The sequence below is a fragment of the Stigmatopora nigra genome, chromosome 9, assembly GCF_051989575.1.
Source record: "Stigmatopora nigra isolate UIUO_SnigA chromosome 9, RoL_Snig_1.1, whole genome shotgun sequence".
NCBI lineage: Eukaryota > Metazoa > Chordata > Actinopteri > Syngnathiformes > Syngnathidae > Stigmatopora > Stigmatopora nigra.
The window spans coordinates 14,955,563-14,981,701 of NC_135516.1; the positions used below are offsets into that span (position 1 = coordinate 14,955,563).

At 44.6% G+C, this 26,139-nt stretch overlaps 4 protein-coding genes across 7 annotated transcripts; 3 read left to right on the plus strand and 1 right to left on the minus strand.

Moving 5' to 3' along the window:
- The first annotated feature begins 286 nt into the window (after positions 1–286).
- Positions 287–1,837, plus strand: tmem70 (transmembrane protein 70). Its single transcript, XM_077724189.1, has 3 exons — positions 287–534; positions 913–1,009; positions 1,099–1,837. The coding sequence occupies exons 1-3, from the start codon at positions 388–390 to the stop codon at positions 1,533–1,535; spliced, it is 681 nt and encodes a 226-aa protein (XP_077580315.1). The 5' UTR covers positions 287–387; the 3' UTR covers positions 1,536–1,837.
- Positions 1,838–2,978: 1,141 nt separating this feature from the next.
- Positions 2,979–7,856, minus strand: LOC144202154 (junctophilin-1-like). 2 transcript variants are annotated; one of them, XM_077725166.1, is made up of 7 exons: positions 7,271–7,856; positions 5,576–6,338; positions 4,821–4,939; positions 4,490–4,744; positions 3,741–4,153; positions 3,525–3,621; positions 2,979–3,138 (listed from the first exon to the last, which is right to left on the minus strand). In XM_077725166.1, exons 1-6 carry the CDS (start codon positions 7,647–7,649, stop codon positions 3,541–3,543), a joined length of 2,010 nt encoding a protein of 669 aa, XP_077581292.1. In that variant the 5' UTR covers positions 7,650–7,856; the 3' UTR covers positions 2,979–3,138; positions 3,525–3,540. The 2 variants fall into 2 exon arrangements, with proteins under 2 accessions (XP_077581292.1, XP_077581293.1); XM_077725167.1 differs by lacking the exons at positions 2,979–3,138; positions 3,525–3,621; positions 3,741–4,153; positions 4,490–4,744; positions 4,821–4,939 and having other exon boundaries at positions 5,761–5,950; positions 6,024–6,338.
- Positions 7,857–10,998: 3,142 nt separating this feature from the next.
- On the plus strand, positions 10,999–14,982 carry LOC144201664 (proenkephalin-A-like). Of its 2 annotated transcripts, XM_077724413.1 has the most exons (5): positions 10,999–11,461; positions 11,639–11,691; positions 12,571–12,837; positions 12,917–13,057; positions 14,282–14,982. In XM_077724413.1, exons 4-5 carry the CDS (start codon positions 12,920–12,922, stop codon positions 14,846–14,848), a joined length of 705 nt encoding a protein of 234 aa, XP_077580539.1. In that variant the 5' UTR covers positions 10,999–11,461; positions 11,639–11,691; positions 12,571–12,837; positions 12,917–12,919; the 3' UTR covers positions 14,849–14,982. The 2 variants fall into 2 exon arrangements, with proteins under 2 accessions (XP_077580539.1, XP_077580540.1); XM_077724414.1 differs by lacking the exon at positions 10,999–11,461 and having other exon boundaries at positions 11,490–11,691.
- Positions 14,983–17,222: 2,240 nt separating this feature from the next.
- LOC144201929 (epidermal retinol dehydrogenase 2-like) lies at positions 17,223–25,502 on the plus strand. Of its 2 annotated transcripts, none has more exons than XM_077724777.1 (7): positions 17,223–17,385; positions 18,010–18,366; positions 18,808–18,939; positions 19,023–19,122; positions 20,124–20,268; positions 21,709–21,834; positions 24,674–25,502. In XM_077724777.1, the coding sequence occupies exons 2-7, from the start codon at positions 18,046–18,048 to the stop codon at positions 24,768–24,770; spliced, it is 921 nt and encodes a 306-aa protein (XP_077580903.1). In that variant the 5' UTR covers positions 17,223–17,385; positions 18,010–18,045; the 3' UTR covers positions 24,771–25,502. The 2 variants fall into 2 exon arrangements, with proteins under 2 accessions (XP_077580903.1, XP_077580904.1); XM_077724778.1 differs by lacking the exon at positions 24,674–25,502 and adding an exon at positions 22,915–23,085.
- The last annotated feature ends 637 nt before the right edge of the window (positions 25,503–26,139 follow it).

Consider the following 26,139-nt stretch of genomic DNA (forward strand, 5'->3'; position numbering starts at 1 on the left):
CTATGTTCTACAATGTTTGAAGAATCAATACTATGTGCCGTTATATCGGTTATATATGTTCGCATTTTATTTCCTTAGCCTGCAAATGTATGTATGTATAGAATAATTATTATTATTTTGTTATTTGTGCACCTCGTGGTGAAACTAAATCCCGTTGTACTTGTGTAATGACAATAACAGTATTCAATTCAGTGTAGTATTTTTACCTTGACACGGCACCGCCTTTACGCACCCGACGACAGGGGGCGCATAGCTCCACTTCGTGTCTACATTTGAACGAGAAGAAGGTTGAAATAGTCGTAGAAGAAGACAGGCCGTCGTGCTCCCTCTCAGCCAGCATTTGTCAAGTTAGGAAATGAGTCTTTAGGGGTCATTTATAAAGCCAACATGCTTTCTTTCAATTGCGTGTTTAAGGCTCGAGTTGGTTTTATTGCTAGTTCATTGAGTGTAGCATGTCGTGCTTCGGGACTCGGACAACCGAGGGGAAATCATCTCCATACTGTTAGAAGGTCGCCACTTAGCCTGAAAACCAAGGTAATACCTATTTAATAATAAGGGTCATATGAGCCCTAATGAAGCCGTAATGGGCCGTAAAATGTTTATTTCTTGTCGCTTCAACTCATTTCAGACTGCTGCACCAATCCGTGTTTGTCATTCAAACAACATGTGATTTTGTTTTTTCAAGTCATGGGAGTCATTAATTGAATTTAAATCACGTAAAGTTCATTTGTGGTGTTTACTTAAGGAGTTTAGGGTTAATTTGTGGCTATTGCAAAGTAAATAAGACCAGAGTTACTGGGGCAAACATGATAATGTACTAAATACTAAGTACTGTCAGTTCTCTACAATCTAATTCAGCTCAGGTGACTTTATTTTAACATGTTTTTTTAATATTTCTCTATAATTTTGCAGCTCCAGTCTCTCACGCCACGGTCTTACCTCTCTACCGGCGCTCATCCCGAAGAAGACAGACTTATTTACAAGGGCAGTCTTGCGGCCGCCGTCCGCGGTGAGTTGCTTTACTTTCCTACCAACCTGCAAAAAAAGCTTTCATTTGACGAATAATAATAGGACTGGGTCTCTCTTTTTGTGTGTCAGGGGTGAAGTTCTTCTCCTACACCACAAGCGGCGCCAGTCTCCTCCTCATGCCGCAAATCCTGATGAAAACGGGAATCGGGGTCCAGAGCCTGGCCCTCCAAGTGGCCTTCTGCGGCACGGTGGCCTTCTTCACCTTCCTCACGCCCGCTTTGCTCCACTTCCTGACCAAGGGATACGTGGTCCGTCTGTACCACGAGTCGGAGCGGGACACCTACACGGCCGTGACGTACAGCATCTTCCTGACCGAGCAAAGGACTGTGTTTCATCAGAAGCAGGTCAGTGTTCCAGCCGTCAGCAAAATGTTCACCACCTTCTACGCCGACAAGACGGGGATGCTGGTCAACCCGGATATGTTCTCGATTCCTCAGGATTACAACCACCTCATGGGCTACGATAAACCATTCACTTTAAAAGCAGAATATATGGATAGGCCGTAGAGGAAAATTTTCAAATCGCCATTTTTTTTTGTTAGCTAGCAACACATTCAGTGTCTCTAAAAAGGCTCCCCTCGCACCTTTTAAATGAATTACTAGATGTCTATTGTTGTCAAAGTTAGCCATTGAGTTCACATTAGTGTATTGGAGAGACTGTGGTTATTTGAAAATCCACCAGAGGGAGCCCTTGTAATACCAATGGGACCGTGATAGCGACTCAAATGCACCATGATAGTCTCTTTTTTTGCTTCAATTCAATCAAACAACTCCACCTCGAACTTCGAAATAAAAAAACGAAAACACTGCTTCCTATGTGTGTGTGTGTTCTGTATTGCAAAACAATCTAAAAGAAAGACTACTAATGACATTTTTTTTCCTTGTACATATCACACGAACAAAATTAGAACTTGCAATGACAAATGGATTATTTTCCACCCGAGACTTATCAAATGGCATCTTTGCCTTCGGCCTTGACAAACACACTTCCAGATATGACCATCGGTAAATGGGCCGGGGTAGAAATAGAGGTGCAGAGAGAGAAAGCAAAAGAGAGAGAGAGAAAGAGAGAGAGAATCTGCCAAGCGTTTCACATTCCTGCTCAGGCCCTTTTCACCCCCCCCCCCCTCTCTCTCCCCAACACGTCACTGCGTCAAACGCTAAAGCAGTTGTCCACGTCCGTCACTTAAAATTGCATCTCTGAACATTTTCAGCCCACGCCATCGCTCACAAACTCACTCAGATCAGCGGCCGAGTACATTTTCGCCTGACATCTAGTACACGGGTTTCAAAGTGGCGGCCCGGGGGCCAAATGTGGCCCGCCGCATCAGTTTGTGTGGCCCGGTAAAGTCATTGATGACTTTCTGTTTTAGGATCAAATTCAAATGATAGATACAGTTGTGTATCTAATTTCCAGATTTTTCCACTTTTAAATCAATACTCAAAAATAATTTTGTAACATTTAAAAATATATTTTAAAAAAAGCTAAAATAAACATTGTTCTTTATCTATAAAATGGAAAACCCAGGACTTTTAATCCATTTATATATATATTATTTTTTTTAAAGACGATTGTTCAATTGGGGCTAAAAATAAATTTAAAAAAATTAGATTTTCCGGGCCATTACCAACGCGCCGACTATTCCGTCGTTAGCGAGCGTTCCGGGCGAAAGGCCTAGGAAACCAAAGTCAAAATGTACGAGGCACAACATTTATTGAAGAGCGTCAAAGTGGGCGCACTCCCGTCAGCTGTCGGCCACGCACGCCGCGCACGCCGCACTTTGGAAACCCGATCGACGGAGAATCTTAACGCGGAGTGTCGAGTGTTGTTATTTTCTTCCTTCCTATTTCCGAGCACTTGTTTCAACTTTCACTGCTCTCTAAAGTGGCATCACAAATCAGGCCCCGCGTCCAATCAGGTCGCGCCCTAGGCCGTCCGATGGCGGCGGCCAAGGCGGCGGCGGTTTCGTCTTTCTCTCCTGCAACCTTGCGCCACTTAACTATTTTCGGTCCTCCATTTTTGCCCATATCTGCCATTCTGATTGGGGGACGTTTCCAAAGGCCCCCGCTAGGTGGCGAGTTAGCGCTTAGCTGACCAGAGGGGATCAATCTGAAAGCACAAAGTACCTTATATGTAATAATATAAATACTTGAGATTGTCCCTAAATTGCTGCGCTAAAACTAGTAGAATGTCCTCGCTAGCTATCAGAAAATGATGAATTAACTATGTAGTATATGCTTTCTAACTACTGGTTGCCCCAATCCTCCTCCCACTGTAAATTTGAACGAGTTTACCACCTAGCGGATCTCAAAGAATTGACTTTTTTGGGGGGAAGGTCGCCCCTACCAAGATGGCCACCGGGAGGCCATCTTGGTAGGGGCGACCAAAATTCTTTTTATGCTTCTGCCGTGAATTTGGACGTGCTGAACAATCATCAAACAGATAGTTCGGCAAATTTCTTGAACCCGAAAAAAAAAAGATATATTGTTACTCACCTGAGTTGAGATGACGTCAGGTGAGGAAATGGACAAAAATAAGGGCTAGGCCAACATTTAAGAGCATCACCAAAGCCACCAAAATGGAGTTGGGACCCTGTAAACAAATAGAAATACAGTCACATAGTGTATTAGCAAGTATTAGCTCTCATTCTCAAGTTTGGCCATTAAAAAAAATAACTCTTGTTCCAGCAATTCCCATTTTACTCAACTCACCGACTCGTCTTCGGCGATTTCGGGGCTGATTTCCATGCTGGCTTTTTTGGTCTCCGCCAAAGTCCTGGCTTTGACCGACTCCAGGCCTTTCGGCTTGGACGCCTCCGGAGCTTTGGCGGTATCTTTCGGCGCCGCCGGAGACGGACTGGGGAGGGACGGGGCTTTGGGTGGCGCCGTCCAGAGCGGCTTGGCGGGCGGCGGCAGGCGCGCCAGGCTGGACGGGTGGAAATCGTCTGGGGCGTCCGCGGGTTCTTCGGGCGGCGGGAGCGTTTTGACGTCCTTGACGTAGTAGCCGTGGTATTGGGAGTGGATTTGGCCGTTGTTGGGGTAACTGCTGTTGGTTGCCAGTGCGGGTTGCCAGTCTTTCCTCGCTTCTTTTCCCAGAGAGACTTTGGAGGGCGCTTTCGTCATCCCTGATCGGTCCAAAAATAATAATAATTACAAACATGGGTTGCCACGGATGTCCAATCTCGCCATTTTTGCGCATTGAAACGTCTTGACCACGAGTGGACGTCCAATCGTGGTCAAGACCTTTCGATTGATGGCAAAAGCGTGAAAAGAGCCAAAATGGCGGCCGGTCAGTGGTTCTCCATTTCAAAATAGTCATCATTCTTCGACCAATTCCACATTTTTCTCAATTTTTGCACTTATTTTTTCCTTGATCTTTTTTCCCCGCGTCATATCGGTTCACCGGCGACCGGTCGCGACCGGAGGGCGACGGACAAACAACAACAAGAGCAATTTTTTACCTTGGGTGGAAGGCTCAGCTGTCGGACCTTTGTTGACTTTCCCAGGAGGCTTTGCTTGAGCGACATCGCCAACTGACGCTTTCCTGGCCGGCGTGGGCGAGGGGGTGGGGCTTGGGCTTGGGCACGGCGAATGCGTGGGCGTGGTGCCTTTGCGGTAGAAATGCGGGCTGCCCGATGGACTTTTCTCCCTCTTCTCCTCTTGGACGTCCCTGACTTCCAGCGGTTCGTTGTATTTCTGACGAACGTAGTCCGGCCCTGCCACCAGAGGGCACAATTTATTTCGCTTAGTAGGCCTGTGGCTTTTCCCTTTTGAATTGGATGTCCAATTTACCTGGCTGATGGAAGGCCGGCGAGAGTTCCCTGGCCACGATCCTGGCCACTTCGGAGTCTTGGCTTGCCGACTTTGCGGCCTGATCCGCCGCCTCGGCTTTGACCCGCGCGTGTGACGTCCTGCAAAAAATGCATCGTTTGAGAAGGATGGAGGGGGACTGCCTTATTTTGGAAACTGGATATGGGAATCTGGCAACTTTGCCACAAATCCTCAAATGCCATTGGACGGCGCCCTCTGTTCGGAACGAAAGGAACTGCCGAATATTGTAGGAAAATCATATTTCTACTGGGTCATGGTTGTTAGAGCGTTCCAAATTTAGGTAGAGGGGCGGGAACCTTTTTGACAGATCTTTTTTGCGAATGGTTTTCTTTAAGAGCCATGCATAGAATTTAAAAGTCCAACCGTCTGTAGTTTTGGGCCCTTCCACCACTGTTGAAGGAGAAAAAGTCTCATTTTCACAACATTGTGACGTTATCGCTACTTAATGAACGTTTGCATGCAGAAGAGTCTTAATTAAGGAAAAAAAATATCACTAGAGTGAGCGTTGTCGCCCTCTAGCGGTACGTTCGGGACCATGGGACGAATGAGATTTAACATACAGAGTACTGCTCTAAATCCAAGTTACGAGACAGGTTGTGAATGCAAGTTTGTAAGTCGAGGTACAATTCGTATCTTGAAACGTCCAGAGGGAAAACTTTTTTTTCTTTCCCCTCGATAATCCGGATTTGGCCGATTTCCTACATTGGCGGCGTCACCTGGAGACGGCGATCTCCACTTTGGTGGCGGCCACGGCGGCGGCCCTGGCCGCTCCCTCCACGGCCCTGGCCACCTTCTGCTTGCTCTTGGCGTTCTTCAGCGGGAACAAGTGGCGGCGGACGCCCCGGGCCAGCACGTTCTTCTTGTACTTGCCCTCCTCTTCGCCGCCGTCGGGGAAGACGGTGCGGCCGTAGCCGTGGCGCTTGTTGTCCAGCCACTCCCCTTCGTACTTCATGCCGTTGGAGCGCCGCGAGACGCCGAAGCCGTTGCGCTTGTCGTTCTTCCACTCGCCGGCGTACGACTCGGTGGTGGCGGCGTCCACATTGTCCCCTAGGATCAAGTCGTCGGGGTCGTCGTCCGGCTCGTCGCCGAAGCTGATGGCGGAATTAGCGTCACTGGAACTGATACGACTCATGGCGCTTTCGCTACGTGCCGAGCTGCGCTTACTGGAGATGGACGAGCGCGAGTCGGACTTGCGCAAGCGTTGCAGGCTGCCCAACAGCGAGCCGCGGCGGAACAGACCCTTCTTTTTGGGGCTAGCTTCGCCGTCCGAGTGGAAGTTGAGCACGAAGCCGCCGCGGGCGCCGGCGGGGCCCTCCGAGGCGCCGTCGCGCAACAGCGTGCCGTCGCTACGCTCGCTGCGCAGCGAGGCCAGCGAGGTCCGGAGCGGCGAGCGGATGACCGAGGCCACGCCGTAGGGGACGCTCTGGCGGACGCCGTAGCCGTGACGCGTGCCGCCCGTCCATTGGCCCTGGTAGGTACCTGCGGTAGAGAGGTGGCCAATTAGAAATGGGCGCTGAACACGGCCGTGCTAACTAGTCCTAGACCGTTTTTATGTGAATGCTAACGTCAAAGTAAGTCTAATTGGATCTTGTCATTGGACCGTTTTTGTTTGAATCCCAAAAGCCCCAAAACGATGCAAAAAAGCAGTTTTGCGACCTCTACGCTGCCAAAAGAGCGCAATCTGCTTGATTTCGTGTCACTTTGCGCCGATTCTCAGTCCCAACCATAATTTTAAGGTCACTTCCAATGTCTCTTTCACGTAACATGGAATGGTCCAGTTGGACGTCCCGTCCAATAAAACCGCTAATCAAGTGTAGCCATCCCAAGAACGCGCTTCGGCGTTGGCGGCGGCGGCGTGCTGACGAGAAGTTTGGCCCGGGGCCTCGGCTCCGATGCGCCAGCCGGAGAATGTGAGAATGTGCTATTTTAAAAGATGGAAGTAACTGGAGACACTTGCAAGTCTGTCGCCCGCCACGCTAAAGATATGGCCCCGGCCACCATCGCGCCAGATTCCAAATCAGACCGTCTCGCCGGCCAGGGCAAAAACCACCAAAATGTGGCTTTTTATTCCGTCCCACCACGGGATGCGTGTCCGTAGCGCACGCTATTTGCGCGTTCCGCGCTTGGCCAGCGACCAATCGGGCGATCGGACCTGGACAACCCAAAAGGGTGCAACAAGAAATCATATACAGGGAGTGAGCTCAGAATGCCCCAAAATATTGCCAAAGGAATTGACCTCGACAGTCGATGACTGAATCATTTCAGAAGTCCTTGTTGTGATTCCTTTATTTCATATGATTTATTGATTTTTTTCAACCCTAGTACACGACATGGTCCCGACTTAACTGTGCTACCGAAAGTAATTTTCTCTAAAAAGAGGATATAATGGGGCAAGTATACATGTCACCCACCTCCATCCGAGTAGGTTTCCACGCCGTATCCGTCCTGCAGCCCATTGGTCCAGGTGCCCTCGTACCTGGCCGGCGTTCCCAGGCTCTGCCTGACGCCGTAGCGCCCCTTGAAGCCGTGCGTCCACTCTCCGCGATAAATCCACTTGCCCTTGCTCTCCACGCCCAGCCCGTGGCGCTTGCCCTGGGCCCAGTAACCCCGGTACAGGTTGCCGCTGGGCCAGGTGTACACGCCCACCACCTCGAAGCCGTTGGACCAGCAGCCCGAGTACTCGCCCTGGCCCTTGGGGCCCGTGCAGACCCCGTGGCCGTGGGCCTTGCCCTCCTCCCAGCCTCCGCAGTAGGTGCCGCCGTCGTCGAAGTCGAAGCGCCCGCCCGCCATCGGGGCGAAAAAGGGGGAAGCGACCCCGAGCGCTTGGCTTCTTTAAAAGACAGCTACCGGAGCCAGGCGGGCGATCGGGAGCCCGGTGGGCATCGGCGGCGACGGGGGCGGGACAGGCGGGCCGGTCCCGGGGCGGCGCGCTCCTCTGGCTCCAGGCGCAGCTGACGGCCGCCCGTCACAGTCCGACTAACGACGTGGGGTGACCCACTTTGCTATCCTCGGGTTTTGCGCGCTTCCTCGGGGGATTTTCAAAGTAAAACAACGCCGGCCCTCGGTGGACCCACCCTAAAGTGGGCGTTTCCCGGCTGGACATGTGACCACTTTTGACCTTTCCAAATTTAAAAAAAGACTTTTCCCATTTCCTAGTGATTCCCCTCAGACGTCTACCTCAGCCCACGCCCACTTTTTTAATGTTTGTGACATCACACCAGAATTTGTTGACAACGCCTATTGATAATCGCGCTAAATAAAGTCAGTAAATGTTGAGAAAATGACTGAATGCTGAAAATAGATTCACAATGATGCACTTTTGAGATGGTTTCCCCCGACCCAAGATGGCCACCAGCTAGTCACCCACAGCCCTCTTATTTATTTCCTTAAAGCGGCACTCGTCGCCTTTTCTGAGACGATGACAAGCGTCCACTCGTCCTTGTGAATTCCAAAGAGCACTCGAGCCAATGAGAGCCCTCCAACATGTTTTCTGGACTCCACTTTCTCTTCCAAATATAAGGACTGTGAATTGGACTGTTTAAGTTGTTAAGACCAGTCCCGCTGTGCTAGCATGGCAGTGCGTCTAAATTTAGCGACAGCCACACCTGTTGGTGCAGCTGAATCCCCCTCACCCTGTAAAGCTGACAACCATTTCTTTTAAGGTGGAAATAGTCGAGTCCACGTCTCCAAATTGCAAATGCGACGATATTTTAGCCCCTGCCACCATCTCGGCTAATCATTTGGAGCTCGCTACGAGATAGCCGCTAAGCTATGAGCTCCTTCTTTCGGCCATACTGGTCATGTTGACGTGTCAAATGATTTGACACGCTATTTGTCAAAGATTCGTGATGATATTGTGATCCTACTGTACGCCATACATGATTATTTTGGACCGCAAAGTGTCATTTATCTTTGTCAGAGAGAGCAACAGGCTTCCTTCTGCTCTACTTTGCTGCCCTCTTGTGGACTATATCGACACACCATTTCTAATTAAAACTACGTTAATGTGGCGACTCTAACATTTTCACATTCGGCGAGTAATGAAATCCACAGCAACAAAGTGCTAAATCAAATGATCATATATATTATATTGTCTTTAATATCTAGATAATATTTTATCCGGAGAAATATTTAAAATTTGAAGAATTTGGTGACTGAAACGAGAGCACTTTATTCGATTGAAGTCCGTCAGAAAATGAATGAATTAGACTATTTTTTTCTGGATAAACAGTTGTAATAATAGAGTAGCAACGCGAGATGTCAGTGTGACGTTTAAAAGTGAGTAGAAATGTTTGAAGTTAGTTTAAGTTAGTCTCTATACTAGAAGCTATTTCTCCCAAAAGACCAGACCATTTTAATATTCATCATTTCTTTAATTTTTTAACCCTTTATCGTATTTACTTTGAATAGATTTTTAAAAACATATTGTTTTTTGTCTTTCTTTTTTGAAATACTTTTTACCTAGGATATTCCCATTGTGAGTTGTATTTTTTTCCACTTCATATATCCATTATTTCATGTGCATATGTCAAAACGTGTTGTTGTTTATAATTGTTAAATATGAATTCATGCATGTCGGGGTTCAGAAAGGTGAGATATTGACATTTTTCAATTCATTTTCAGACAAAGCTAAATACATGTTTGCATTCCAATTTTTAAAAAAAAGTGAAATGTCACGTGGAGAAATCAATCAAGGCAGCGACGTCTAACGCTAATTGTCGTAATGACTTTGTCTTTGAATCGGGGAAAAAACAAAGGGAGGACTCATTTGTGCAAAGCTTATTAAATAGGAAACATGAGAGTGAACATGGCTTTCCAAATGCCTCTTTATGATTGTGAAATTCAAGAGGCGCACAGTAATAGTTTTTGCCACATTCATTCTCGAGTGTCCAATTACAGCCCAGCTGGAAGAGAGAAGACATTTTCTCCAAGGATTTTTCATCATCTTCCTCCCCAAGATGACGGGAAAATAAAAGGATTAGCAAATCGGCAGGATTGAATTTGGAGATTTCCACGCCAAAGAATACATTTTTCTTTGTGAGAGGATTGGAAAAATAACAGCCACAGAATAGAATCCTTTATTAAAATTGACAGTAAACCCTCGTCTATCACGCTCGATGTGTTCCGAGACCTTCCGCGATGTTTTTTTATGGAGTTTAGTTCGTATTATTTCCGAAAATACACACTGCCCTCTGGTGGTCAGGGAAACGATCTGTTTTGACTGGACTTTTTCGCCTTTTTGTGTTATTGTTCTTAGACATCCAAATTGTGGCATTGAGGTTAAACAAAAATATTTGTAACTCAGCCAAATCCAGCGACCCGAGCGTAGCGAAATGACGCTGGCAATTAGTGTCGCCATCTGTAGGTCAGCGGGTGGCACAGCGGGTCTGGTCCCCGCCTTCAGCTACAAAAGTCACGTCACTTTTCCACAACTTTGACGCGTAAAGACTTTTCAATGTCGTGCGTCGGCCTCTGATTTGCGTTAGCCTAGCCGCGTCACTCGTTAGCCGGAGAATCGTCACCCATTTTCAACCTATCCGGTCGTGCGGTGTATTTTCCGGCCTTAGGCTCCGCCCATTGGTCGCATTCAACATGTCGTAATATGTCCCCCAAGTAATTACCACAGAAAACTTTATAAAGTGAATAATAATGTGCTAATATGGATGTCCGCTTAATAATATTATGTCAGAATAGTTTTGTGCCTCCCGGCATGTCAGTGCTGTCAATCAAAGTCATTTGTTCAAGTTATATCGGAGCCTTTGTTATTTTAAAACATCAATTTCTTTGGGCCATTCATTCTAAAATAGAAAAAAATGTCCAGCATATTTACATAAATGTACGTTCATTTCTTCAATAAATCCAACTTATATTTTCCATTTTTTGAGTGCCGTTAGCATCTCGGAAGACACTTTTTTCCCCCCCTGGTTGACGCTCTGGGACGAGCGCGCTGATTTATCCGTTTACGACCTTGACAGAGCCGACGTGTTCTCCGCATGAAGTTAATTAGTCGTTACAGTCAGGGTTTAATAAAAAAGATTGTTGACTGTTATGCGGTGGTGACACCAGAAGCCATTATCTACAGGACACACATGCACCCACACACACACACACACACACACACACACACACACACACACACACACACACACACACACACACACACACACACTTTGCTTTTGTTTTTCCTTTTCTTCCTCCATTTTACTAATGAGACTCCTCCCTTCCAGTTGTCATTTTTCTGGAAACAATTACATAAGAAAAGGAACAAACATGCCTGTGTAATTTCCTCTCTTCATCGGCAGTTGACAAAAGTTGACATCAATATTCTCTTTTTCAGTTATTTTTAAAACGTACACATGATGTTTAATATTGTTATTTAGTTTGGTTTTATTCATTTGAAAATAGTAAAAATTCTCTTGTTTGTGAAGAACAAAAATGTTTTAAAACGAATTTTATTGTGGTGAGAAACGCCTGCTTTAAATGTGCAGGCCGCCCCAAAATGGCCGCCACGGATCCACAGTGACATCGTTCATCCCATTTTCTTTATCCGGGCCAACGCAAGCAATTCGGCCGACAACAACGACGTAAAGATGCACTTGATTGTAAGTAAAGTACATGTTCAAGTTTGGCTCAATTTTGTCCAACAAAGAACGTCCGTAAGAAAGCGGTGACGTTTGTCGCGCTTATTTTCTCCCCGTCGTACTTTTGGGCATTTCCGGGCAATTGTTAGAGTTCCATTCTTCTCTTTCTTCCCCATGACTGCTTTGTGCCTCTACAAGAACATTCGACAAACGACCATCAAAATCATTCACTCATCTTTAACAATGAAAAGGTAAGTTTTGTATATTTTCCTATCTGACATCCATTTTGTGCCCTGGGGCAATCAACGTACAACAAAGACCACAATGTACTAGTTCATATTTCGCCCACTTGATTCAAATTTGAGGGGGTGGACCTTCCCAAATGGAGGCCATTACCGGAAATGCCTTTTCCCCACCCAGTTTCCAACATATGTATCCGTGCCTTAATTAGCCCATTAAGTCGAAGTTTTCCTTAAATATGAGCATATACCATTATAGAAAAATCATCCTGAGTACTACGCTGTCGTGGTCGTTTGAATTTGTTGCCATAAGCAAACAGTAAACATTATGTAGTAATAGTGCTTTATGTCCAAAGTCCTCCCGACTAAAGTTTAATCTTTCTTTATTGGCGCGCCGACAAATAAGCGGCAAGAACAAACAGTGAGGCGACTTAGTCATCTTGCTTAAACACATTTTCTTAATTAAAACGCTGGTTGTTATAGCGACGCTGACGATAACGGCTAGCTGCGTGCGAGCGATAGCGTAGGACACGGTTCTGCTGTCCAAACTTTGGCCCGCGAGACTACTTGTGGACTTTCTTTATCGGTCTTCGATGCCTAACAATGCCTAACAGATGTCCAATCCATTTAGACTGAAAAAACAACGTTAACGCCATTAAGACGATAATGGACGTTCATTGGCGTGGTGTTTAAGCATTCATTTTGCGATAAGTCTGTCTCTCATTCACGTCCAATCCTTTTGAAGTAGACGAATGACAACGGATGAGCTAAAATGCCAGCCCTCTCACTTCAAATAGATTGGACTATAGGCGAATAGCAGATGATTTCATGTTGTTTTTAATTGATTGAGAATAAATATGACTCCATTTGAATGTCAATTCACTTTGATAGGAATGTAGCCCCCACCAACATGGCTGCCCTCAGGCCATTTTAACAGTGGCCACTAGAGGTCTTTGGACGCCTCTCGCCGTCAATGAAGGGGACGCCTTACCGGGGAGTCACTGGAGTCCTTCTCTCTTCCTATTGGTGGAGAGCGGAGCTCCCCAAAGACGCGTAAGTATAAATGGTGATGCGCGGCTGCAGTCGGCTCCCATCCGCGCGTGGAAAAAAAACGGGAACCCTCACCCCCCACAAAACTACGTTGCAACTTCAGCCTAGGTGAGTCAAAAGAATTTAAAAAAATGTTGAATATAGTTTTTTGGAGAAGAGAAGCTTATTGTGTGTTTTTTTTTTTTAGTCAATGGCTTTCTGCCACTGCGTGTGGATGTTGCTGGCCTGTGCGTGCTCGTGCGCGTGCGCCGCCGCGCTCGCCGGGAGCGACTGTGGCGAGGAGTGCGCCCTATGCCTGCTTGGACAGCAAGACGCTTTCTCCACTTTGGTAATTTTCCCATATTTTTTGGCATATCAGATGATGATTGATTGATTTTTTTTAATGACAAAAGAAAAATATTTGGTGTTTTTCACTGAAGAAATGGCAGTTAATATATTTAAAATTGTGTGTTTTCATTTCTTATTTAAATTCAAAGTGGAAAATAGAAAAAAATAGTTATTTAGTTTTTCAATTATTTTTTATTACAAAAATAGAAAAATACCATGTTTGAAATTTAAAAAAAAAACTAGTTAGATTTAATTAGTTTATCCGGAGAGCCAAATGGAATAATTGCTGCACACGTTTGATGTGTCCAAGATCAACGTATCACTCAACAAGCGGCCGTCACACAAGATGATCAAAACGGTCACTGTATTAAAAGTAAAAAAATCTTAGAGAAACTTGGGTTCAAATCTGGTTTCTCCTACTTTGAGGTCCATATATTTCTATTTTTTTTTTTGCGGCGCCAAGTAACAATTTCTCCGTTTCTGCTTTTGAATTGAAGTGCCGATTCAGCACATATGGGGGGGGGGGGGTGTACGGGGGGTTCTCCGGGTTAATGAAACAAGGATAGATTGAACGCCTGGCGTATGATTGAAAATCCCAGAAAGAAGCGGAAAGGAATCGATTCCCATTAAAGCGGGACTGCCGGAGGTTGAATAACAAAATGGATTTTTTTAATATGCCATCAACAATTTGTGCCTTGATGATATGGGACCGTGTGGATTTTTTTTCTCTCTCCCTTTGACATCTGGGCTTTGTCATTTAGTTTTCAACGTCTGTAAAAGATTGATTTCTAGAGCCTTCCCCCGAGTTATTCACCGCCACCGACGTTAAATCCATATCGACGGGGAGGGTCGGCGTTGACATCCGAGGCATTCAGAGTGGGAGGAGCCGATAAACGTTCATTCCTTTTGGTCATAACATAATCAAAGGAAAATATTTTTCCACTTTACAGATAAAAAAAATTAAAAGATCAAATGGTAGACAGTCCAAATATTAGAATAAAAACACAAAAAAACAATCAAAAGTGAAAAAAAAGTTTAAAAAAATAATACTTTAAACTTATAGGATGAAGTGTATGCAAATACATCTCTTAAAGATTAACGTATGGAGCATAAAAGTTAAATATAACTAAACTGTGTTCTATCACCTGCCACTAGAGGGAACCAAAGCTACCACGACAGCCTCGTTTTCTTGAAACGTCATAACGATCCGTTCCTTCATTTCCAGACGTGCTCGATGGAGTGCGACGGCGAACCGGACGGCGAGAAGCTCCGCCTCTGCTGGGACGCCCTGACGCAGGAACCCGACCGCCTCCCTTTTGACGGCCAAGACGCGGACGCGGGCGGCGGGGACCCCGACTCGCCGGAAAGCCCGCCGGCCAAAAAGTACGGCGGCTTCATGAAGCGTTACGGCGGCTTCATGGCGCGCCGCTCTCCGTCGTCGGACAATCCCGCCGCCGCCGCCGTCGGCGCCGAACGGGAAGAAAAAGTCCGCCTGGAGATTCTGAAGATCCTCAACACGGCGAGCCAGAGCGGCGATCCCGCCGAAGCCCCGGCGGCCAAGCGCTACGGCGGCTTTTTGCGGCGTGCCGACGACGAGGGCGAGCTACGGGGCCGCCTGCTGGAGGCGGTCTTAGACCGCGGCCTGAGGAAGCGCTACGGGGGCTTCATGAGGCGCGTGGGCCGGCCCGAGTGGCTCCTGGACGGTGGCGGCGTGGGCAAGAGCGGCGGCGTGTCCAAGCGGGCTCGGGAGGAGGGCCCCCAACAGAAGCGCTACGGTGGCTTCATGGACTAGCAGCCCTCCAAATTTGGACCCAATGGTCCCTGGCTCCGCCTACTCTGTCGCTTTCGTCATAACGTGAAATATACGTATCGGGTCAAAAATCCATGCTTGGAAGATATTATTTATTAAAACGCTGTGTCCATTGACGTGGCTGGCTCGCGTCCTCTGTCCTCGGTTCGATGCTTGGCCAAACACAAATTAGGTCGGCCATCTTTTACAGTGCAAAATAGCAGCCACCCGTGACCCTTGTGAGGATAAGCCAGGGGTGGGCAAACGGGAGGGGGCGGGGGGGTAATTGACTTTATAAATTTTACTCCAGATGGGCTGGAACAAGATGCGATACATATAAAATAGTGCATCCGTGAACAGTACATATGAAACAGAAAAAAGGACTAAAGTATTAACATACTTGTCACTCTTCATTAAAGTATAAAGTACAAAGTAAAGTAAAAAGAAATGTATGCACTCATCAAAAGAGCCAAATGTGGCTCCCGAGCCATAGGCTCCCTACCCTGGGAACCCATTTGGACTGGGAGGGCCATGGGTGACCTGCTCAAATCCGACACCGATCCACAAAATGAGCTTTTTGTCCTTTGTTGGCATGAACGAGTGAGACGCAAATGCTGTTGGACGTTCCCGACCGTTGAGCATGGTTTGACGAACACCCCCAACCAGACCTGGTGAGCGCCATTACACGCTAGCTTGCTAGCTATCAAAAAAGGCAGCGGGATGTCGAGATGCATGACTACATGCCACCAGTCTGTTTTTTTTATTATCAGAATACATGGTCAAATTGAAGTGGTTTGACTAGTTTGGAATGAAGCGACTATATTAGGGATGTTCAGACTTTTCCCTTTAAGGCAGGGGTGGGCAAACTTTTGGGCCCGGGGGCCACATTGACTTTAAAAATTTGATAGACGGGCCGGGTCAGTTCAAGATACCATACATATAAAAAAACGGCATCCGTTAACAGTACATATGAAACAGAAAAAAAGGACTAAAGTATTAACATACTCATCACTAAAAAAAAACAACGTCAGCGGGCCGGATTAAAAAGCCTAACGGGCCGTATGTGGCCCGTGGGCCTTAGATTGCCCATATATCTTTTAAGGCCTAAATTAATGCCACTTGATATCCTTACACTTTTCTTAAATAGAAAATCGATATTAGCATTAAACAAGATCAAGTTTGAAAAATAAATATGTTTTTTTTCTCGCAACAATAAAGCAATGACTTGTTGTTCCTGTCGAACAACGTCGCCTCCCACCATTTATTTGATCACTCATCGACATCAACAGCGGTGATGAGTTCAAATGCAATACAAAAAAAATCTATTCCATCTCCTGAGCCAGACCCTTGAAAGCACACGGAAGCGGAAAGCAGGCACTCGTAGCAAATCAAACGTGAGCTCATCCAAAATTCAACAACAGGTACAAAACACACACTCGAAAGGCACTCCACGCCAGGAGAAACATCGTCAGCGCTGAAATTTCCCGACAGAGGAACGCAAACGTGGAGTAGTCGTCAAGAGCTTTTCAACTGAGGAGCCAAAACAAAGGCAGATGTAGGACGGTTAACAAAACAAGCAATCCTCTCTACTATATAAAGCACATTTGTTCTCACACAAGCAACAGGCGCTTGTTTAAAAGGTGGTTTTATTGAACTAAATGCTCATTAAAGCTATCGAAAAGCAAAGCACGACAATGACATGACAACAGCGAAACACAATTATTTTTCCGCACGTTTGTTTTACACTTGGCCACGCCCCTCCCGGAGGTCAGGGCCCAGGTGAGGGAAAATGAGGCTTAGGAAAAGTGGTTCTTTGGCACGCATTTAGGCCGTCATGGTGACAAGCCGTGTAGTCTTCGGGACACAAAGAAAGCCAATCTCCCTCTGAAAATGAACTGCGGTCAATCTATAGCGGTGCTTTTTATGTGAAGTGTCGTCATTTCAATGCTTTTCGGGGGCCGCCGGTTGGTAATATTGGACTTGAGGTCTCTGAAAAGCTCATTTCTGGCATTGGCACCTTTTGACAACAATAGATAAGATTTCTGGCTCCGCCCCTAATCTTTTCAGGTGCATTTTTTCCAATATCAATAGTTTTTTTTATCATTCTGTCAGCAGGAATAAAAAATATATAGATCAGGCCTGTTCAAACTCAATCCCAGCGGCCTGTTATGAATAGTAGTCATAACAACGACCGGCCGTAAACGCCCCATGGCTTTGTGAGCCTTGTTGCATTCCGCTCTAAAATAACCAATTTAAAAATTTAAAAGTTAAAACAGCACTGGTCATTTCCCTTTGTGTATATAGCTACATAAACTTATTTTACCTAAGTATTTTTATTTTAGAATGTTTAAAAAAGTTTTCGATAACGTCACGTGACCTTGCTGCGCCCCCCACATGTGCTAGCATGCTAATTTGCGTAGACGTAACATCCTGAAGTTGTGGCAGTTTTATTCCTCGAGGCTACATAAACAAACAACGGACAAAGTCCGTGGGTCAGTCCTGGAAACACAAGTTTTCACGCCACACTCCAAAAAGCAACGGTAGGCGAACATATTTGTGTGTTGTAAAATATTTATTCATATGTTTTTGTAATGTGACGAACGGGGCAAGCGTCACCTAACGGGAAGTCGTTTGATGATTTTGTCGTCTAAATTTAACCCCGTTTGACGCGTAACCACGGCTAAACTCGTTGATATTCCAACAGTATTTGCCTGTTGGCTCACTTTTGATAGGTTAAAAGCCCATAAGGTTTTAACAAGATACTTTAGGAAAACTATTCTCAGTTTTCCTTATCTACGTCCAATCCCTTTGAAGTAGCCGCCATTTCAAATGGATTGGACGTCGACTATAGTGACAAACTCATTTCAATTACACGGTGAAAGAATAGAAAAAGACACATGCGTGGCACCATTCTGTCTTAGTTGTTGCTTCCTGATTATTATTATTATTGATATTTGTCAAGACCTGTAAATTCCTTATTGTATGAATCCAATCTACTAAAAATGCGTTTATTCCACGCTAACCCTCCTACTTTACGTTTATTGGACCTTTACTAATGACAAACCAATTAAAACAAATGTAAAAAACTGCATAATTGGCCGTCTACCAGAAATGAATTGACCATTGTGCATTTTTCTGCCCCCCTCCTCCATTTTGTAATTTAGGTGTCTCTATTAATGCCTGTCCATAAATTCTGAAGAATGAATTTTTTTCTGGAAACCCTACAAGTCCTCTTGTTGTCCATCTGGTACAACGTGGAAGCCTTGATTTACTGCGTCATCCCAAAAAGAAGGAAGAACGTCAGCGGTGAAGTGGTTCTGATCACCGGGGCGGGCGGCGGAATCGGCCGTTTGATGGCCCTGGAGTTCGCCGCTCTCGGCACCACCGTGGTCTTGTGGGACATCAACCAGGAAGGCGTCAAAGAAACGGCTCGATTGGCCAAGGAGAACGGAGCCGTGCGAGTTCACCACTATATTTGTGATTGTAGTGACAAAAACAATGTTTACAGGGTGGCTGACCAGGTAAGAAAAGTACAATTATAACTATTGCTTTTAAAATGTCTAACTCATTAATATATTTTTTGAGGAATAAATGAAAGTCCAATATAGAATTGTCCATGTTTTGCCAGGCTGAGACTTCCTACTTTTAATGTACTAATTTCATTCAAAAACAAGGAATAGTTATAAAAGAATAAAATCATGAAATATGTATGCTATTTAATGCAAGTAGCATTCCTGTGTACTAATACAGGAGTGCACAAATAAGGTCCAATCATGTCAATTTTAGCTCTGAATTGGGGAAAAAATGTTTATCCAAGTTTGAACATTATTTTTCCCCTTTTTGGCCCATGACGAGCCGCGTGACACACGGGTAACGCCTCGCGGCCGTTTCCAGACTTTTACTCAGAACTGTCATCTGTGTCGTGGAAGAGTCGAAGATTTTGACTCTTTTTCCCCCCGCAGGTCAAACGGGAGGTGGGCGACGTGGCCATTTTAGTCAACAACGCCGGCATCGTGACGGGAAAAAAGTTCATGGACGCTCCCGACTCCCTCATCGAAAAGACCATGGAGGTCAACACCATGGCGCACTTTTGGGTCAGTTTGGAATTTGTCAAAACTTGTTTTTCTCGAAGGAATGAAGAAATGCTAACCTTGGCTGCGCATTTCTTTGTAAATAGACTTACAAGGCCTTCCTTCCCGCCATGATTGCCAATAATCACGGCCATCTCGTCAGCATTGCCAGCTCGGCGGGACTCATCGGTGTCAACGGATTGGCGGGTACGGAATTTTTTCCACTTTGCGTTCTTTTTATGAAATGCCGATGGTCTTTGGGTTGCCCGCCGGCCGGTTAATAGCCGTGCTTGTCATTCATACCCGGTGTTTGGAAATTCCTTCCTATTGATATTCTTCATCTTTCCTAAGAATTTTTTGGGGCGTTTTTGAACATGTTGATGCATTCTTGCTTCATTTGGCCGGATTAAAAAGCCTAGCGGGCCGTAGTTTGCCCATGGTTGTACTTGCCAATGAGGCTAATGTTAGAATAACAGAATATAGTTTCAAATTCCCTTCAATTTGAGCTTTTACTAATTTAGTAATACTTGGAAACTTATTTTTTTCTTCCCCAAAACAGGCTGAAACCCCGAGTATAATATTCCATTTTTCAGGAAGAATGTTCCGGACCGCCTGAAGGAATATTGGATCTAAACAAGGCAACGTAATTGATGTGAAAGGCTTTGTAAATGCCACCTAAAGTTGTTTAATCACAGCCAACGCACGCAATCTCTCCTTTCGCACTTTGCCCCCATTTTTCCGATAATTGTGGGATGGACTTTCCCATCCAATTTAGCCTTTGACCTACCTGGACGGATTTCATGATCTGACTTTTCAATGACGCCAATCACGCCATAACCAAGTCCGATTTATCCACACGACAGTATTGGACTTGGTTTTTTTTAATGGTCAAAATGGACAGTCGGTAAGCAAATTTACAAGCCCCATTTTTATTTTGTAAACACAGATGTCCGAGCGGAAGCTCGCTCGTTACTGTCGGATTTCATCAAATGCCAAAAACGTCGTAAAGTTCCGCATCTGTTCGACATCTCGGTTGGAATTGAACCAACGTTGGATCTGAAATGATTGTTTTGGTTTCAAGCGCTAAATATTTTTGGGTGTTTTGCTTGTTGTGTTGCATTTTGAACCATTTCAATGTCTTTGGCTTCAGTTTTAGGATTCCGTGGTAAAACCCACAAGAACATACTAAAGCGGCACATCTTTTGCAGACTACTGCGCCAGCAAGTTTGCGGCCGTGGGTTTCGCCGAATCGGTGGGACTGGAACTCCTGGCGACCGGCAAAGACGGCATCAAGACCACCATCGTTTGTCCCTACTTCATTAACACCGGCATGTTCGACGGATGTCAAACCAAGTAGGTGCCCTCGCCGAGTCCGACTTCGTCTTCCTACGTCGGGGGGGGGCGCTAATCCAAGGCTGACTAGCCAAACGCGGCTGTTTCCATGGGCGAATATGCTACCTTTTTGAAAATGTGCTAGCCACAAAATGGCTGTCGGCTCAGCTCTCCCGTGGTGAAATGGAGCTGCTTAGAAAATGGATTTTAAACATTGTACGGGCCGAGAAATAACACAAGATCATTTTTTTTGTGACGGCTACAAATACACTTGATGAAAAATAATTATTTTCCAAATATGGATTTAGGAGAAAATTGCAGGACCTTATCAAGCATTTAATACCCCAAAAAATGAAGCGACTCAATAATAGACGTAAAAAGAATGACAGAGTCATTATGTGGAAATAATCTTGTAAAGTAATTTTTTGTGCATTGATTATTCACCAAATATGCTTTAAACGACACAAAGCCTTTTGCCAGAATACACTTTTCCCATCAGCCGGATTTTAATGTTGCAGTTAGCTACTAAAAAAAAATCATCTCCATTTTATTGGAAAACTGAGACTTTTTATGTGTACGAAACAGGCGCCATTTAAAAATCCAGCCCCCCGTTTTGACGTTTAATACACTTGACAAAGGCGCCAACACGTCATACTTCACCTGGCCCCCGGGGCGCAAATACCTGTCGTAAAAAAAAAAAGTAGCGGCAGCTGGCGAAAGACGTCAGCGAGAACGCCCGGCGTCCGTCAGAGCTCCCCCGAGGCGCATTTTTATGGCGCCAACCCACTTGTCGCTTTGTGTTTGGAGTTTGCCTCGCAAAGGAAAAAACTGACAAAATTCGAAGCCCCCACTCAATGCTAAAAATCCAGTTCAAAAATAAATACTAGCCAAAACTCTTGAGCTGACTAATACATTTGCATTACGTGTGTGTGTGTCTATGTTTTTAAATGTGATTTTCAATGCCATAATGTGTCTTAATGCCCCATAGGTTCATCTATATGCTCTAGCCAATAATCCACTGGTGTCAAAGTGGCGGCCCGGGGGCCAAATCTGGCCAGCCGCATCATTTTGTGTGGCCCGGGAAAGTCAACTTTCTGTTTTAGGATCAAATTCAAATGATAGATATAGATGTATACTAAATGTATATTTCCAGATTTTCCCCCTTTTATATCAATCATTGTCATTTTTTAATCCATTTTCTCTGTTTTTAGTTCAACAATCATTTTGTCAAATAAAAAAAAAAGCTCAAATAAACATTGTTTAGATGTATAAAAAAAACGGATTATTCAAGGATATTAATCCAGTTCTTTTAATCCATTTATAAAAATTAAAAAAGTCAAAATAAACTGCCCCTAGCCTCCCAAAATGTCATTTTCCGCCCCTATTCTATTTGTATCCGTTACTTTTGTACGCGAAAGCTATCAATTCAGCCCCAGTGACGTTTTGTCACCCCCATTCCAGATGGCCCCGCCTCCTTCCCATCCTGGATCCAAACGACGTGGCCAAGAGGATCATCCACGCCGTCCTGACGGACCAGGTCTTTCTTCTCATGCCCAAGAGCATGTACTTGATCACTGCGCTCAAAAAGTTAGTCTCTCTCTACCTTTTTATATCACATTCGTTTATTTGTGGCTTTTTTAGAAAAACACATTTTAGGATTGTTATTTTTTGTTTACTTATCCAGTTAACCTAAACAGATTTTTGGGCGACCAAACGTCCGGGCGACCAAACGTCCGGGCGACCAAACGTCCGGGCGACCAAACGTCCGGGCGACCAAACGTCCGGGCGACCAAACGTCCGGGTGACCAAACAGATGGGCAGGTCCGATAGCAGTTTTGTTTTTGACAGTTTAGCCTACTATTAGCCTAGCGAGCCTGTTTTTGGGATGTTTGGGGCTAAGTGCGCGTGAGCGACCGCGTTACGGCGCTCGGCCATTTTCTTTTCCGGCCCTTGATTGGGACGGGATCGAGAATAGCCGCGTTGCCGCCCTCTGCCGAGTGTCGTTTCGCATTTTGTCATTTTGCCCCTTTTCAAGTCTCTCTTCCCCACTCATCCTCGGGGGGAAAAAACAACGGTGGCGGTTTTCCGTCACGATAATGGATGACTCGTTGAACCCGTTTTGAAACGGCGCCGCTGTAATTGGCGGCGTAATGGCGACTCTACACACGAAATTGCTCCGTCCATGCGCAAAAAAAGGGGGTTTGTGGGGGGAGTCCATTTTCAACAATGGCCGTGCGTTGTACTTTTGTAAAACATCCCAAAGTCATTTCTCATCTGCTGTGACTATTTGAAAATAAGACGATAGAATTTCTGGTTTAAATTCCTCATTCAATTTGAAACAAAGCGCCACTTTTATTGGATTATTTCATTGGAGAGCGCTTCACTTGATCAGCATATCACATTACTTATTTTAATACATTTTTAATGATAGCAACTCTTGGAAAGTTGCTCACTTTTGAGCGGATTAAATTCTGTCAACTATTGAGCCCATTTAAAGTCGCTTAACTAATGATTTTTCAAATCTTGTTAGACTCCCTTCCTTCTTCACACATCCTCTCTTTGATTAGCATTAGCACAAAAATGTCGCCACAAGAATTGCGAGACTTTTTTTGTACTTTAAACGTGCTCAAGCTCCTCCCATTTTCTCCCAACGTGCATCTTCTTCAGCGCGGCGCCGTGGAAGGCGGCCTGGCTTCTGGCCTCGTACCTGGGATTTTCCCTGCAAGTCGACTGTGCTAAGGGGCGCTAGCTCGTCGGGCCACGCCCACAAGCTATCAACTCGTGTACCGTATTCCCAGCCGCCCCACAAAAAGAGCCATTAAAGGATACTTGACAATACTCGGGTACTGGTGATGGACTTTAAAGCTTACATAAAGGCACATTAGCACTTTTACGTTACAATAAAAAAATGACGTAAAGGAAAATAATCAATCATGGAAAAGAAATGGAGGCTAATCAATAAAATGTATTCAAAACCAACCGTTTAATTTGGGGTTATAGTTGAAATAGGTCAAACGTCTACTCCCCATTCACAGCAGGAATGGTTGGCGGCCACGTGATTGGTCGTCCATCAGAAAAATCTAGTTCACAATCAAAAGGACACAAAAGGGCTTCTTCTTAAACCATATGGACACAAAATAACAGTACATTCTCTTTTTTATTATTATTATTATCATCTTGGGTTTTCTCAGAAGCGCTTTGTGATTCCCGCTGCTGAAATCCCAGCGGATTTGAGCATTTTTTTCCCCTTTGGGTTTGAAAGCGGCCTGTTTTTGTCACCGCGTGAGAGCCCTTCATTTGTTTACCTCTTTGGCTTCATACTCATTTGGCACGCTTCTTTCATCAAGGGTTGTCATTGACTTTACATTTACATTCACACAACTTGGGAAAAACAACTCAAGAATCCAGACATCATTCAAACTTTAAAATGGTAAACAATAATAGACTCTTTCCTATGAAAGCAGCTGTTAAAATCATCAAAATATGTTGAGGTATTTTTTTTTTTGGTCGATTCTATTTGGAGAGAGTTCCCTTTTTGCCTTGTTCTTGTTTTTTTGGGGGGTCCATTTGTCTGAGGACGGAGCCATTATTGAATATTGTTGGAAAGCTTTCTTGTCGGGAAGGCTGGCGGGCGGGCGGCTGCCACAAATGGATGGAGTGCCTTTTCCTCCTCCTCCTCCTCCTCCTCCTCCTCGCCTGTCACCTCTGTTAATTTCACATAAAAGCCATTGTAATGCCGTGTCGTATTAACTGTGATTGTCTTCTTTGGCTTTGAAGGAAGTCATTGTTAGTCACACAATGTCACTCAGCTCAAAGCTTTTTGCACATTTTCTTGCATTTTTTTCCTCAGCAGAAAAAAATAAAATATACTATGTACAAATATATTGATTTATTTATGCGCCGACGCCGAACTTGTCGTAGTCACGGGGTCATTCTTCATTTTTTCAAGGTGGTGGGGGTGCTGGAGCTTGTCCCAGCAAACTATTGAGTTGAAGGGAATGCTTTTATTGTCATTAAACAAGTATAATTAGGTGTAAAGCTTTACCATGAAGTGCACAGATAACGACAAACAAACCGGCAAATAAATAATCACTAAAGAAATAATAAATGAGACACGAAGACCAACACACACACACAGCTAGGAGCTATCTAGCCTAGCTAAAATAAGCCTAGCTAGAATGAGCCTAGCTAAAATTAGCTTTGCTCAAATCAGCCTTGCTCAAATTAGCCTAGCTCAAATTAGCCTAGCTCAAATTAGCCTAACTAAAATTAGCCTAGCTAAAATTAGCCTAGCTGTAATTAGCCCAGATCCAAACATTCACTGGGCCTGTTTTTTTCATCATTTTATTTCTTCTTGTATGTCCATATTTGTTGTGATTTTGACGTCTATTTTTTTTAATTAATTTTGTGCTACTTCCCCATGCAGCATCCTCCCCATGAAGCAAGGCATTCTGCTGGGTCACTACTTGGGAGCCTTCAACCTGATGGACACTTTTAAAGGAAGAAACAGAAAGCGGGATTAAGGACAGAAGATACGGTAACAAAAATAAAAAGATCAAGAAATTAAATCGACGGCTGCCATTGACAAAAACGGCCCAATTTGGACGCCCGTTGCCGTCAATGGTGGCCAACCAGTTTTAGGGAGCTTTGCCTTATGGCGGTACAAATATTTACGCATATACTCATCAAAATTTCCATGATATATTGGATTTTGTAACCTCAATAATTTATCTATTGAGGCATTCAAATGTTTTATATCATTGCCTGCCATTGGCGGGCATAGATGCCCAATTATGTGCTGACACACAAAATTGGATTTTTTGGGGATATTAACCACTATTTAAAAAAAAAAAGATCTGTAAGCTTCTGTGGCTTTTAATGTTTCTTTTGAAATGAGATCAAATACTTTGGGGAAAAATGTTTTAAGAAACAATTTAGGTGGGATTTATATTGAATGTCTGACTTTGAATGGAACGTTGCCCCTGGCAAGATGGCTGCCGCCCTGTGGTGGCCATCTTGCCAGGGGCCAGGACCAAAGCACTTAAGGTACAATTTCCACTATTTTGTATTATTTTTGCCAGCATTCCCATCATTTCAAACAAGTCCGCTCATATTCACGTCTTGATAAGCTCATACTTTTAATACCACTACAAACTTTTGCCATGTCTTTTGAAAAATCAAATATAATTTTTATTTTTTAACGTGGTCAGCTATTTTTAATTTAATGACTCAGGTGCAATATGACTAAAAAATGATATATGACTGATTATGCAAGTGTACCAAGGCTGAATGCCTTTTAAAGATGCAATTTTGCTTCAATAAATACTTTGAATGGATTTTCTACTCGTTTTTTTATTTTTTAGCTTAGCGTTATGAGCGTTATTTTTTAGAATGGGAAAAAAAAGAAATCCACTAATTTGTAAGAGGAACAAGTGAAATATTTTCCCGTTTAGGAAATTGACAAGTTAGCGTACGCTAGGGAGAAGGCTGCTAAAGGCTCCCACGATAAACGCTACTTTCGACACTTGATTATCCCGCGCCGTTGTCAAATAAGCAAAGTCGTAAAAGCAATTACGGAACAGATGGCCGCTTCCCGTGACTAGCTGCCGCAGTATTTCACTCGTGTATTAACCACGGCTCACGGGGTGACGGTGATGGGGGGGACACCTAAGCGCGCCTGGGGGGGAGAAAAGGCCACCATTTTGGGTCTCCCTAACTCAGTCCAATCCAGATGGGGAAACATTCCAAAACAAACGACATCCGTCATTCCATGACCAACTAAAACGGCGGTCGGCAACTTTTTTGACGGAGGCGGCCATGAATAATGATATAATAATTCATATTGTTCAAATGTTACTCCTTGAAAGCCACACTCACAATTTAAAAGTAGAA